The sequence below is a fragment of the Mauremys reevesii genome, linkage group 16 (assembly GCF_016161935.1).
Source record: "Mauremys reevesii isolate NIE-2019 linkage group 16, ASM1616193v1, whole genome shotgun sequence".
NCBI classification, from domain to species: Eukaryota; Metazoa; Chordata; order Testudines; family Geoemydidae; genus Mauremys; species Mauremys reevesii.
This window is the reverse complement of record NC_052638.1, coordinates 37,707,513-37,722,488: the sequence shown is the minus strand read 5'-3', so window position 1 is coordinate 37,722,488 and position 14,976 is coordinate 37,707,513. Positions and strand designations below refer to the sequence as shown.

At 47.5% G+C, this 14,976-nt stretch overlaps 1 protein-coding gene across 2 annotated transcripts in view; it reads left to right on the top strand.

Moving 5' to 3' along the window:
• The window catches only part of LOC120384515 (dual specificity protein phosphatase 22-A-like), a 42,029-nt gene that overhangs the window by 18,549 nt on the left and 8,504 nt on the right, over window positions 1-14,976 (top strand). For both annotated transcript variants that reach the window (XM_039503346.1, XM_039503347.1), the window contains exons 5-7: window positions 2,319-2,368; window positions 12,817-12,891; window positions 13,543-13,714. In XM_039503346.1, coding sequence (XP_039359280.1) covers window positions 2,319-2,368; window positions 12,817-12,891; window positions 13,543-13,714 — 297 coding nt within the window. The remainder of the gene's footprint in view (window positions 1-2,318; window positions 2,369-12,816; window positions 12,892-13,542; window positions 13,715-14,976) is intronic.

Genomic DNA, 14,976 nt, shown 5'->3' with positions numbered 1-14,976 from the left:
AAAGTCCAGTGCCGTTGATCACAGACGCACAGCAAAGAGATTGAAGGAGAGCTGCACCAAGCTGGAGTTTACCTGCTCAAACGCTGACTGGCAGGATTCTCATCCACTTTGCTGTGGAGCGGGAGCCTTAAAAACATCCCACTTTCTAATTTTAGTGCTGTGCTGGGAGGATCTGGGAAGCATTGTTTTAAAGAAAAGAAGTAAATTTAACACCCCCCAACCTCCTCCCACAGTGCAGCAGGCCGAGTGATTTCACATGTACATGTTTACACACCATCTTCCTAATCCAGGTGGGGCCCCCATCTCCATGACAACTAGCTCCATGGCAGGCGAACTAGTTACAACACATCCTCCCCCAGCTTCAATACAGCATGCTTCCACGTTGAGGAATAGATGGGAACTATCTGTGTTCTAACCACGTTCATGAACTGGGCCAAATTCTTGGCTTTAGCGTGGTCTCAGCATGTGGTTAAAGTCCCGTTTGCAGCAAAAGAGGGAACCATGTTGCAACTGGGTCAGGGAAAACTGTGTTGTAACGAGGGCCCCTGAATATGGGCTTGTGAGTAGCTTCACCATGGGAATCACAAGCGCGCCGAAGCTCATGCGTTGGCTGCGCCATGTGAATTTCACTTTATTTTGGGTACTATCCATAGAATGCTGACCATTTTAAGAAAGAAAAAAAAGCCCCTCCTCACTGGGATCAGAACGGGGCTAGCTAGACAGATTATATGTTAAGCAAGTACAGTGAATGAAATCCTGGGGACGTGATGATGTTAATGGCAAAACCCCCATTAGATTCCATGGGGCCAGGATTCCACTGTGTGTTTTAAATATGGCTGCTGGGTTTTAGTGTGATTACATTGTGAGCCCGGTGCAAGGGCTGTCCTTAAGTGCTTGGAAAGTGCCTGGCACATAGTGGATGCTACCTTTATTAACTCCTTTCACCCGTCTGGATAGGGGCTGGGGTTGTCTGAAAAGCATGTTATAAATCATCCAGAATCCACAAACTTGATTAAGCCAGTAAATTCAATGATATTTTCCCATCCTCCTTTGGGGAACTTTTACCCATATTCCATCCTGGATTTTGTTTGGCCAGCCTTTTCTGAGGTCTTTGACTTCAACAGGGCCAGGATTTCATCCCCAGGTGGTTGTCATGCAGTCTGGAGTGGCTCACGACCGTGAGTGCCAGCCTCAGGGCAGACTGTCAAAAGCAAGGCAGACACCCCAAACTGGCGCTGTGCTCTATAATTAGATTTCATCAACCTGATAACAAATGTGACCTCCTGGATCCCTGTAACAGTCTTACCATGGAGTGACAGACAGCCCCCTGGGGCACGCCGGTCTATCTTGCCACCCAGGCAAGTTGCACTTGGTGATAAATTGTCACTTACACCAAAAAAATCACAAAAGATTCAGGTTGCTCCCAGTCCCAAGAGACCAGTCACTTACCCCAGATCAATTTGTACCTTAGACCTCCCACCAGAGACAACACTGGTAGTCAATCCTATAGCAAACTAATTAAGAATTTAGTAACTAGGAAAAACAAATGGGAGCGTTATTTACAAGTTAAAGGAGGCAAGAGATACGTGCAAATGAGTTGCAGTATATGGTTCCAAAAGCGACAGAGATGTAGTAATCCGTCAGCATTGAGTGTCTTTTCAGGGCTAACCCAGCTTGATCCTGGGGACCTCTGCTTTTTGTTTCTTAGCTCCAGCCCTTGTAAGAGTCCAAACAGCAAAGAGATGAAAAATCTTCATGTCAGCTATCTTTATTTCCCTCTTCCAGCATTCAAACCCATGAGACGAGGCCTTCTGCACCTAGTTCCCCATGGATGCATGGGGCAGTCAGCAAAGCTTTTGTTCTAGGATGGCCCACCTAATTTTGATAATCCTTCTGGATGGGCGGGGAGAGCCACTCTTCCCGTCTGAGTTCACAAGTTCAGAGCAGGCATTTTTATAATTATAAAACAAACATATTTTACCTGGTAGCCTGGAATCCAGCCATTCCAAGTGAGATTAACGCAGGAAGCAATTTACAAGCATTTTATAGAGACTAAACACATCCTTACAAGTCTAACATCTATCTTGAACAATATTAACATATAGGTGAACTGGTCTGTTTTCCAGCTATAAATTTGTCAGTGGTCAGCTGACGCCTACAGACTTGGCAAGAGCTGGCACCTGGTTTAACAATGTCACATGGGTGAAGCTGAAAGAACAGTGTGGGGTGGGGGGTTTAAGACGGTCATAGGGGTTGGAGATTTCTGGTTACAAGCTTGTTGAAGCCATTTTAATGTTGTCTCCTTCCTTCTGTTTCAGGATATGACCTACCTCTGTATATCTGTGTCAGATTCGTCCAGTCAAAACCTGTAAGTTCTTTCCAAGTCTTTAACCTACATGGGCAGCAAATTGTCAGTTTTCAGTGAATGAAAGTTCAAATTCTAATGATCACCCCTTCATTGCTGGGACAATCTTTTGATCATTGCTGAGCTTAAAGACAGCCTGCATATTAATAACATTTCTAGATTTGATCTATATGTACATGTGTGCAGAGCTAGTCAAAAAATGGCAGACTCATTTCCCTCAAGATTTCCAAGTTGATTTTGTGTCAAAGGATTTGAAATGGATCCATTTTTCATTCGCTTATATTTTTTAATTGCCATTTCCCCCCCCCATTTTTCCCTCCAAACTTTCCTTGGAAACGTTCCTGAAATAATTGTCAAAACTTTGCACAAACAAGTGTCGATAAGCATTTGGATAATGTTTTCAACACTGACTCTAAAAGAAACATTGAAAAAAGGCACATTTTCCACAAAAGCCCTCCCCCTAAAATCTGACCAAGTAGAAAATTTTTTGCCAAAAAATATTGTTTCTGAAAAAAGGCTGTTTTTAAAAATGCAAATGCCCCCTTGGATACCGGAGAGACAGGGTGGGTGAAGTAATATCTTTTATTGGACACTGTGTACAACCATTGGAAACAAGTTGACCAGGTCTGTTTGTGTGTGTGTATACACATAGATACATAAAAACATAAGAACGGCCATACTGGGTCAGACCAAAAGTCCATCTAGCCCAGTATCCTGTCTTCTGACAGTGGCCAATGCAGGTGCTTCAGAGGGAATGAACAGAACAGGCGATCATCAAGTGATCCATTCCCAGCTTCTGGCAAACAGAGGCTAAGGACACCATCCTGGCTAATAGCCATTGATGGACCTATCCTCCATGAATTTATCTAATTCTTTTTTGAACCCTGTTATAATCTTGGCCTTCACAACATCCTCTGGCAAGGAGTTCCACAGGTTGACTGTGTGTTGTGTGAAGAAATACTTCCTTTTGTTTGTCTATTAATACTTCCTTTTGCTGCCTATTAATTTCATTTGGTGACCCCCTAGTTCTTGAGTTATGAGAAGGAGTAAATAACACTTCCTTATTTACTTTCTCCACACCAGTCTTATTAATCTCTCCTCATACAGAAGCCATTCCATATCCCTAATCATTTTTGTTGTCCTTGTCTGAACCTTTTCAAATTCCAATATATCTTTTTGGAGATCGGGCAACCACATCTGCACGCAGTATTCAAGGTGTGGGTGTACCATGGATTTAAATAGAGGCAATATGATATTTTCTGTCTTATTATCTATCCCTTAATGATGCCCAGCATTCTGTTCGCTTTTTTGCCTGCTGCTGCACATTGAGTGGATGTTTTCAGAGAACTAATCCACAATGACTCCAAGATCTCTTTCTTGAGTGGTAACAGCTAATTTAGACCCCATCATGTTATATGTATAGTCGGGATTATGTTTTCCAATCTGCATTACTTTGCATTTATCAACATTGAATTTAATCTGCCATTTTGTTGCCCAGTCACCTAGTTTTGAGAGATCCTTTTGCAGCCCTTTGCAGTCTGCCTGGGACTTAACTATCTTGAGTAATTTTGTATCATCTGCAAATTTTGCCACCTCACTGTTTACCCCCTTTTCCAGATCATTTATAAATATGTTGAATAGGACTGGTCCCAGTACAGACACCTGGGAGACACCTCTATTTACCTCTCTCCTTTCTGAAAACTGACCATTTATTCTTACCATTTGCTTAGGAATAAATGGCTACAATGGGAGGCAGTGTGCTGGAGTGAGTAGAGCACTAGACTGGCTTCTATGCCTGGCTCTGCCACATGATTTCAGATAAGACATTTCCCCTCTCTGTGCCTCAGTTTCCCCATCTGTAAAATGGGGATGATGATCCTGATCTCCTTTGCAAAGCGCTTTGAGATCTCCTGAAAAAACGGGCTAGCTAAGAGCTAGGCATTGTCATCTGTGTGTGTATGAATAGCTGCATGTGCATTTGGGGCCCTTTCAGGAATCCTGTCGCCCCAGCACCCGGTGCTGTACTCTGCAATACTAAGTTTTGCTGAGGTGCTACTGCTTTTACATGCATGCATGATTGCCCTCAGTCAGCCTGGCAGATTTAGTAAATCACCCCCCCAAGCTCTGAGGTCCATGCAGCTGCTTCCACACTGCAAAACCCTCTTCCCAGGTAAGATATGGCTGGGGGCAGAGCTGATTACAGCTCCTCATTTGTGCTGCAGTGCTTGGAAGGAATGCGCTGGTGAGGGAGCGTGGTGGGTGTTACTCTCCAGCCACTCTGGAGCCTGCCTTCTAGGAACTGCTGCAGCGTTATAACCCCAGGGAGATGGCGTGGAGTAGTGACTTTCTGTGTCAGACCCTAGTAATGGTCTGTTCAGTTCTCTGGTGCATGAGTGGGAGGAGCTGTGCAGGCCTGTCTTTGGGATGGGAGTTCTCTCCTTACCCACAAATCCTTTCTGTCTTGCTTCGCTCCTTCTCACCCCACTTTCCCCTGCTCCCCTGACCCCCAGGCCCGGGACAGCGTGTGTGTGTGTGTGTGTGTGTGTGTGTGTGTGTGTGTGTGTTGTGAGGGTGCAGTGGATTTTCTCTCTCCCAGGCCGCCATGGGATCTGAAGAATGGGGCTGGTGGACAGGGCTGCCCGGGGGGAGGGGGCAAGTGGGGCAATTTGCCCTGGGCCCCGCAGGGGCCCCCATGAGAATATAGTATTCTATAATATTGAAACTTTTTTTTTTTATGGAAGAGGCCCCCGAAATTGCTTTGCCCCAGGCCCCCTGAATCCTCTGGGAAGCCCTGCTGGTGGACAGGTCTTTTCCCACGGCTGAGCTTTACTCTGCTTATGGCCACACGGCGCCAGCAGAGCGCCTGTCAGTGCCCTCCAGATCCCAGTGGATCTATGTTAAATTCAGGACCATCCACAGCGGTGACCCCACACTGGTGGATTTCATGGGCCACAAAACCCAGCTCCAAACAGAGGGTTGGGTGTTTGGAGTTGGAGGTTTTGACTTCTCTTCCCAAGGTGTCCTGCACGTGCTGGCCAACCCTCGGTGCGGTACCATCATCACTGAAAAGTTCACGGTATCAGCACCCACTGAGCGTAATCCAGTGGCAGAATCTCAAAGTGGCCTCTCCACAACACTTAAATTGCAACCCTTCTGTTCTGGGGCACGTACCTTTGGGTGCTCCAAAGCTCATCTTTCCATGCACACATAGTATTGGGGTGCCCCAGGAATGACGCCAGTCCGACATCGCCACCCCATTTCCACATAGAAATGCCACTTGCACATGCAGTCCTGAACCTCTGAGTGCCCAGAACTGGGAGTGTGCAAGTTCAGAGGCACTTTGGAAACTTTGTCCCTGGGTAGGGTGACCAGACAGCAAGTGTGAAAAATCGGGACGGGGGTGGGGGGTAATAGGAGCCTGTATAAGAAAAAGACCCCAAAATTGGGACTGTCCCTATAAAATCGGGACATCTGGTCCCCCTATCCCTGGGTATTTGGAGAGCTGCTAGTGTTCCACTGGAAAGTGCATCTTTCGGAGAAAAAGACATGCCCCGGCCTACCAATTCTGCTTGCTCATGTTCCCACTGAGCGGAAAGAGAAGCTTTACAAGAAAACCTTTCCTCAGCAAGATCAGGATTTTTTTTTTTCCTTTGTGACATGTCTACACAAAACTGGCCACAGGAAGGAAGAGTTGTTCAAGGAACTATTTTCTGCACATTGCTTTATGCCAGAGATTTCACAATGCGGGTGCACTTACAAAGGATTTCTAAGAAGGGAGGTTTGTGACTGGAGACCTTGGCAATTCACAATGACCTGCATGTAAAGAGGGAATCTGTACCAGTTACTCTAGGAGATGGCTGGAAATTGAGTATATTCCTTGGGGCTGATGCCTGTAGACATAAGAGAGAGGATTCTGGTGGCTGACATGGTCTGGGAAGTCACCTTGGGTAAAGAGTCAGCAAAAGTGGGTTCCCATGGTGAGGAAGTCAGCACTACATTAAAAACCTAAAGCAAACAATTATACAAAACGGCATGGCCAGCAGTGCATTTCCGGGGCTGGTGTATTGTGGGACATGAAGCCAAAGGCTTCAAGCTACTCAAGGAGAGCAATAAATCCATCAGAACTGAGGCGCTGTGTTTTGGGGTTTTATTTTGTTTAAAATTCCTGGGAATGTATCTGTGTTTACTACAAAAATTAAAAACTGGGTGAAAATTGGTGCAAAAAATTAACTTCACAATTCTCTGGATAAAAATCCACATTAATGTTAGAGGATGTGAGGGCAGAAAAAATGCAACAAATAGATAAAGTAAGAGTATTGAAAGTAAAAGCAGTTTAATGCTGTGGTTTATTTTATTAACTGTACATTAATAGTACATATATGCACACACGTGTGTGTATGGGTGTTCCACTGGCGGCAGCTGCCCAAGCAGCGCTGCCCTTCCCCGCCCCGCAGCGCCCTCCCCCCCAGCCCGCTCCCTCGTCCCGCTTGGCGGCGGCGGCATCGGCGGGAGCTGGCTCGCCGCTCTCGGTGCGCGCGCGCGGCCAGGTCCACACGCCCCCCGACGGCGAACCTGCGCGGTCATGCCTGCCTCAAGCGGAGCGACGAAGGGGGGACCGCACCGGACCCGCCGCGGCGCGGACTCGTCCTTGTCCGCTGTCCCGTGGACGTGACCTGCCGCGCGGAGCCGCGGAGCCCCCACAAATACCTCCCTCCCAGGATGCCCGCCGCAAGCGGCGGCGCTGGCGCTGGTGCCTAGAGCCGCCCCTGTCCACTGGATAGCTTTACTTTAACAGACAGCCTTGCATTCACACTTAGGCTAACTTGTTAAGATAAACACATCTACTAATGTAGTGTATAGGCTTATCTTAACATAATCAGTTGAATGGTCCAAAGTTTGGGTGAAAATCAGTAAAAACCAAATAATAGCTTTTGTAAAACCCGGGACTTTTTCAGTAAAAATCAGTCAAAACTGAAAACAAAGGGCCTTCCCCGTAACACAAGGCCAGCAGTGCCTTATTCCTATAATGGAATGGAAAGTATTACGAAGACATTCCTATGGGTATATGAGCTGGGAGTTGTTGACCCATGGAAGACATTACCCAATCAGGTAGCTGTATTTGGGGTTAGTTTCATGACCTAACCATAGGGCTTTGTGATGGTATAAGACAATTCAGGCTTCCTTCACAGCCTTTGCTTTTCACTTCCTTAGCCAGTATGGGTGGGAGAGCTGGGGCAGCAGTAGTCAGCCCCCTGGAGATATGCGGAAGGAGTGGAGGCATCATGTGACTCAGTGCCCCCTCATGGCTGATTAAAGAGTCAGCTCCAAATGGAAACTTTCTGAGTTGTCGTTGGCCAGAAGGATGGTGGCGAGTGGCTGTGACAGGTGGGATGGTTAGAAGGAGTGAGTTCGAGGTGGAGAAAATAGGGGGCTATCCCAGGATTATGTCAGGAATGCAAAGGGGCTTGGGATGGAAATGAAAGAGAAGATCTGAGAGATGATGATAATTTACAAAGCCATCCATTCGTTTCTATATTAGAGACAGAGGAACTATGTAGCAAGACAAGAGGTGCTAGAGGGGAATTGATTGAGGACTTCAGAATGGTGAAGGACAGAGTCCCTTTCCCATAACATGAAAGCAACGGGTCTCTGCATGGGATTGTTCTTTTTCAAATGATATATCCAATACGGAGGCTGTCCACCACTACCACCCATCTTTCCCAGTCACAACAGAGTTATAAAACTTCCACTCTCCTTTGGATACCGGTTGATCTGGTGCTGTTTCCGACGTAGCTGGCTTTCTTTCTTCCTCTTACTTGTTTCCCTGCCATCTTGCCTGATAGTATGAATGCTCCTGTGAGGTCACTCTGAGATCAGCGTGTTTACAGAAAGATGTGATTGACTTCTTAAGGTTTCAAGTAAGTGGGCTTTTTAACAATTCATACTTCTCATTACCTCATTGTGCCTAATTTTGGTGATCCAGCTAATTTTAATGTTCTTCTGTAACGCCCAAACTCAGACCCTCTGAGTCATCTCTGTATCCTCCATAAGTGTTCAGCTCCCACATGCCTGGTGGAGGGGTGACCACATGCAGCCCGTCAGCAATCTAGTGTGGCTGAGTAGTGTCAACTTATGACAACCCCGGAGTCTTTGGAAGTTGTTGAATGTGTTTGTTGCAAGCTGTGTCCTTCTCTTGATTTCTTCATTGCCTCTTTTGCCTGACACTGGATGGGATTGTAAGACAGTGGATGGGGGTCCTGCCTACTTAAAAACGGATTGAGAATTTCTGGGTTTGGCTCACTGTGTTTAAGCAGCCTAAGGAATTCACTGTCCCCAGAGGTTATCTAGTGTAGCAGCATTTTAAGATATATACTTGTGCAACCATGGTCTAGTGGTTAGAACAAAGGTCTGGAGTCAGGAGATTTGTTCCTATTCCTAGACCTTGCCACTGATTCTCAAGGGAAACTCACTTAAACTTTCTGAGTTTTGGTTTACCCAGCTGCTGCATGGGGAATGGGAGACTTCGCTACAAGGTGTGACAGGGAACAGGGGTTAGCTCCAGTGAACCAGGGGTTAAATTCCGCTACCACCAAGTTCATAGGACTCTGTTAAACACCAAATTGCTGCCAACAGCTGTTTTTCCCCACCCACTATACCTCTTTAGGTGCTATAAAATGCAAAGTATTATCAGTTAATAATCTGATAAACCTCACGCTGCAGATTGTTAGCTGATTGCCTATGGGCCAACTGAATTATAGGGTTTTTTCCTCCTTCCCCTGAAGTATCAAGAATTGGCCACTCCTGGCAGGAGGATACCACAGCAGATGGACCAGTGGCTTGATATGCTGTGACTACTCCTATGTTCCCAAAAGCAGAGAGACTTTACCTTCCATGAGTTAAGGAGAGGACTGGAAATCTGCATGCGGATAAGCTTTTGTTCCAAGTCCAGGGGAACTTGGGACATTTCCAGCTCACTTTTAGCCAGCCTTCATCTGCTTCTCAGTCCAGAGAAAGAAGGAAAATCTGCTTAAGAGCTAACTGCTTTTGCTATAAAACAGACTGGAAGAGCTTGTTATAAACCCAATAGGATTAGGGCCTTGAGTGCATCCAACCCATCCTCCTTTCTCTACATTAGCTGCCCTTCCCATAGAATTTCAAATCAACTGCAACATCTCAGTCCTTATCTTCAAAGCCCTCCATGGCCTGAGCCCAGAGTGGCTAAAAGACCACCCAATGCTCCAGGACAAAGCATGGTTGACAACTGTGCTTTAACACAATGGAGCTCTCAGCAATAAGGGTAGAAACAGAACTTTCTCGGGGGGTCCGAGACTGGAATGAACTCCCCCAGGTACGAAGATCCATCCCAAAACCCACTTGCCACTTCAGATGCAAGGTGCATTCCTTTCACTAGCCTTCTCTAACAAACATGTAGCAACAAGTATATTTATATTAAAAAAAAAAAAAGAACCCTACCAAAACATGATACTCCACAGCACACGCTTTTCCCTCTGGGGAGAGGATGAGAGAACAAAACCACATGGGAGAGATGTGTAGACACGTTGCTTAATGCACTATGGGAAGACGCTTAGGTACCATGGTGATGAGTGTGGTATAAAAACCTTTATAGGATAGTAGTCTCTCTCTGAGCTTTGGGCAACTAAAGCATTTGCTAGTTTTGGCACCATCTGTGGCTGGTTTCTAGAAGGCGTGTGAACTGTGTTCTTCCAGGCGGTGGACAGCATCCCTTCTTAGCAGAGAAGCTAGAGATGGAAAAGATTTGTCAGATCCCCTAGAACCTAGGAGTCTGGACTCCCACTCCTGTGGTCACACATGAATAACAAGCTCTCCGGTACCAGTGTAGAATGAGTCGCATGTTCTACAGAGAAAAGCCACCCGTCTGGTTGCTGGGGAATGGCTCTGCTGTGGCTTTGTACAATCAATCGAATCTTGTCTTAACTTCTGAGAAATCAGGAAGGCTGTGGGAGAACATCCCCACGCTTATCATGAGAAGGCTGAGGAAGTCAGGGTGATGTCTGAGAAAGCATGTGTGGTGGGGGTAGGGAAGGAAGGAAGGAGAGGAGCTTCTGATGGCTTAACCTTGTTCCTGCAATAACAATAGCCCTTATCTCGGCTCCAAGGGTCTTGTTCCAGGGAGAGATGCTGGACTCATTTAATAAATCACCAATTCACTTGGATGGTGACAAAGGAAGCATTCTGCTGCCACACACGCCAAGGGTTAATGTCTCCTTCGCCGGGACCAGTCTGGCTGGTTGCCAGACCTCGGCTTGCTTTATTTTTCTTAGATCTTTTGTTAATGGTTCACATATGGCCAGGAGCTCTGCAGATCCAAGAAAGGCAGAGAGAACAGATCAGATTCTGATCTCTGGCACACATGGGCATAAGCCAGGAGTAACTCCATTGACATCCGTAGAGTTACTCCAGGTATAACTGAAGCCAGAATCTGGCCCAGTATTTTTATGCAGAGGGCAGGAACCTTCCAGGATTTCCCCTACATCTTCCCCTGACCATTGTCCTGGCTCGTCCTTATGGCTCCCAAGGAAGCCTGGACCAAACACCTTTCCAGAGTCCATTCAAGTCTCCCAGAAGTGGCTCCCTGCCCAGAGTTGCACCCATCGACACCAGGTCTGAATTTATCCCAAAGAATTGGGCAGAGAGAGCAAGAGGTAGAGAAAGGAACATCTAATCTGGAATGTGAATGGAGAACGCAGCAGGGGGTGCTGATGAAACAATGATGAGGGGCAGCTGCACACCTGCTATCCTGGGCCTGGGCTTTCCTTGCAGTTTCTCCCCTGACCTATCATCACCCCTCAGTTACCTCTCCCTTTTGGATTGAAAACGGCCCCTTTGTTTTTTTAATGGGGAAAAAAGGTCTTCAGAATTCAGCCATCACTGCCTTGGTTTAGCAGCAGCGTCTGGGCCAGTGAATAACAAGGAAACATTTACTGTAAACACTAACTTAGAAGAAGAAGAAACACAAAGGTTTGCACCTTGCCATTATTCTTGAAATGTTCTTTGTGTTTGATGGGATTTAGCAGAGTGACGTTTATATTGGCACCTAGATACCGATGCTGGGCATGGGCAGATGTTTGTGATCTGAATCAGCGTAACACCCCGCCTTTAAATCTGGTAACATATCACTGGCTTGCATGGAGTTCTTCTTATAATTTGTATGAAGGTAATACCTATAGATGCCAACTGATATCTGGGCCCCACTGCGCTGAGCTCTGTAAGGAACAGTCCCCACCCAAGAGGGCCCACAATCGAAATAGACAAGAGGTGGGAGAAAGGAATCATGATTATCCCCATTGTACAGAAAATCAGAGAAAGAATAGAAATGGCAGGAAGGGACCTCGAGAAGTCATCCAGTCCAGTCCCCTATGCTGAGGTAGGACCCAGTAAACCTAGAGCCTCCCTGACAGGAGTTTGTCCAACTTGTTCTTAAAAACCTCCAATGATGGGGATTCCCCTCGGAAGCCTCTTCCAGAGCCTAACTACCCTGATTGTTAGAAAGTTGTTCCAAATATCTAGCCTAAATTGTTTGCTGTAGGTTAATCCCATTACTTCTTGTCCTACCTTCAGTGGACAGGGAGAGCAATTGGTCTCCATCCTCTTTATAACAGCCGTAACAGATTTGAAGACTATCAGGTCCCGCCTCGGTCTTCTTTTCTCAAGACTACACATGCCCATTTTTTTTAACTTTTCCTTATAATAACAATACCTAGCTCTTATCTAGCTCCTGTCATCAGCACATCTCAAAGTGCTTTATAGAGAGACCTGTATCATTATCTCCATTTTACAGATGGAGAAACTGAGGTATAGAGAGGTGAAGTGACTTGACCAAGGTCACTCAGGAAGTATGTGGCAGAGCTGGGGACTGAGCTCCAATCGCCCGAGTTCCAAACCAGTGCCTCGTCTCCAAGACCATCCTTTCTTAGTGGAGGAGTACGGGCCAGTGTACTGAATAGGGGACTAGCAGCCAGGGAGTCCTGGGCTCTAACCCTGAGGTGCAGGGGAGCTAACCAATGGAGCTCTCTGAGTCTCAGCTGCCTAATGGCACAAAAGGGTTAATCTGACACTTCTCTCTCATCGGGCTGTGGGGAGTCTCTGGTTACTGGCTGTGCATCACTTTGGGTATATAACCGGCTATCCAGATGCAGTCTTTTTATTAGTGCTGGCAGCAGTGCTCACCTGGCCCCTATGCTAAGTCGCCAGGTCAGCAGGGCCGTGCTTAAAAATAATCTGTAAAACCAGCATCTTCCTGCAGCAGCACGAGACTTGGCAGCTCTCTTTATTACACCTCCCCGTAGAAAGGAGCTCATCAGTGTCTTGTCCAGAGAGCTCAGTTTCTCTGGAAACGGGCTGACCCAGAACAACATGCTCCATAAAATGGGTGACCTCTGCCTCATCTTGCTGTTTGTTTTCTCTCCTAGGATCCAGCATTTTAAGGAGAGCATCAGGTTCATTCATGAATGCCGGCTCCATGGGGGAGGCTGCCTCATTCATTGGTCAGTGTTGATGTCAGTTGCCCCCTTTGCTTATATTCACTGTGTTTTTCATTGTTATCAAAACTCTATTAATACTACGGCAGCACCCAAAGGCCCCAGTGAAAGCAGGGCCCCATTGTGAAGGTGCTGCACAGATACACAAGGAGAGAGAGGCCCTGCCCTGACTGGGACCAGGCTCCCATTGTGCTGAGTTCTGCCCGGGCACAGACAGAGAGACAGGCCCTGCCTTGAAGAGCTTGCGGTCTAAATAGACAAGACAGATTAGTGATGGGAGGGGAAATAGATGTCTAGAGATTGGAAGCCTCTTGCCCAGGTCCCCCAGCAGATCAGCGGTAGAGCTCGGAACAGAATCTATATCTTCTGAGTCCCAGTGCAGTTTCCTATCCGCTGGATTAACGATAGCTCTTGATAGGAAAAGCATTCTTGAAAGAGGCCCCCTCTGAGACAGGGGACTGGCTTTCCACACACACTTTGTATCGTTCACAGGGTGTTGGTGCAGGGCTGACCGATGCACTCCATGCAGGACGTACTTCTAGCCAGGCAGCTGAATTGGGGTTGCTCCTCCTCTTCACCTGCCTGGGGCTCTCCCACCTCCTGAGTGCACCATGTCACCGTGTGCTCTTCTTGTTTTCAATCCTCCTGCTATGACAGCCTGGCTGGAGTTTCCCGCAGCACCACCATCCTGGTGGCTTACCTTATGACTGTGACCGACCTCAGCTGGGAGGAGTGTCTGGCTGCCACCAGGGGCGTCCGTTCCTATGTCAGTCCCAACTTCGGCTTCCAGCAGCAGCTGCAGGAGTACGAGAGGACTCTGCTCAAGGAGGTACATCCTTTCCTCTCCTTGCTCATGGGCGGGCATTTACCCATGGGACAAAACAATTGTAGGCCATGACACTCAGATGTTCCCGTTTTACTGGTGTGACGCATTGTTGGTGCGTGCCTGGGATGTGGTGAGAGTAAGTTGCAATGTCATTATGTCTCGGCCTTCAAAATAAATCAAGAACCAAATTTGTAGAGGGTCCCTTGTCTGTGTCAGCAAAATTCACAGGCACATCTGTTTTGCACCCATGAAATAGGTAACTGATCATGCAAAAATACCAAATGCTTGCACAAGTTGGGGGTTGGGCCTGCTTCTTGTTATTTGGGGACTTTCTTTGTTTTATGTATGCATGCATAAAAAAAAAAAAGTACCAACAAATTTTGTGGGTGCATTTTGTGTGTGAAAATTTGGAACTGTAATCGTCTGATGAGCTCTGTTGGTGAGGCTGGTTGGCGAAAAAGAAGACGCTGCTGGGTAGTCCAGGATGGATGATGAGTGCTGGCTGGGGCCTGAGCAGCAGCAGCCGCCCAAATTAGAAAAGTGGGGAGGGGTGAGATAGTTGCAGGTCAAGATAGTGATGCTTGGATAGTGTGTGCATCTAAGCAGGGCTTCATTTGACAGCAAGTCTCCCATGTTCAGCAGCTAAAGAATGTAAATGTTAATTAAGAAACCCAACCTCCAGTAAACAAAGCAGAGGATCAGGCATAAGGAAAACATGATCACTGGGTGAGCCCGGCCTGGTCCGATCGAAGAGAAGGATTCTTTTTGGCTCGCGTTAGATTAAGCAGGGCTGGCTCCAGACCCCAGCGCGCCAAGCGCGCGCGTGGGGTGGCAAAATGCCGGGAGGGCGGCAGGTGGGTCCGGCGGACCTTCCGCAGTCATGTCTGCGGGAGGTCCAACGGAGCCGCGGGTCCACTGGACCTCCTGCAGGCATGACTGCGGAGGGTGCGCTGGTCCCGCGGCTCGGGTGGGCCTCCCGCAGGCATACCTGCGGATGCTCCACCGGAGCCGCGGGACCAGCGAACCGGGAGATCCACTGGAGCCGCGGGACCAGCGGACCCTCCGTAGTCATGCCTGCGGGAGGTCCGCTGGTCCCGCGGCTCCCGTGCACCTCCCGCAGGCATGACTGCTTGGGGCGGCCAAATTCGTAGAGCCGCCCCTGAGATTAAGTTAAACAAATCCTAGAAGTCCAAAGAGGAGATGTCATGAGTAAAGATGATGACGTCTGCATAGTTCTTCTGCACCTGGAACCACTTTGCGCTCCT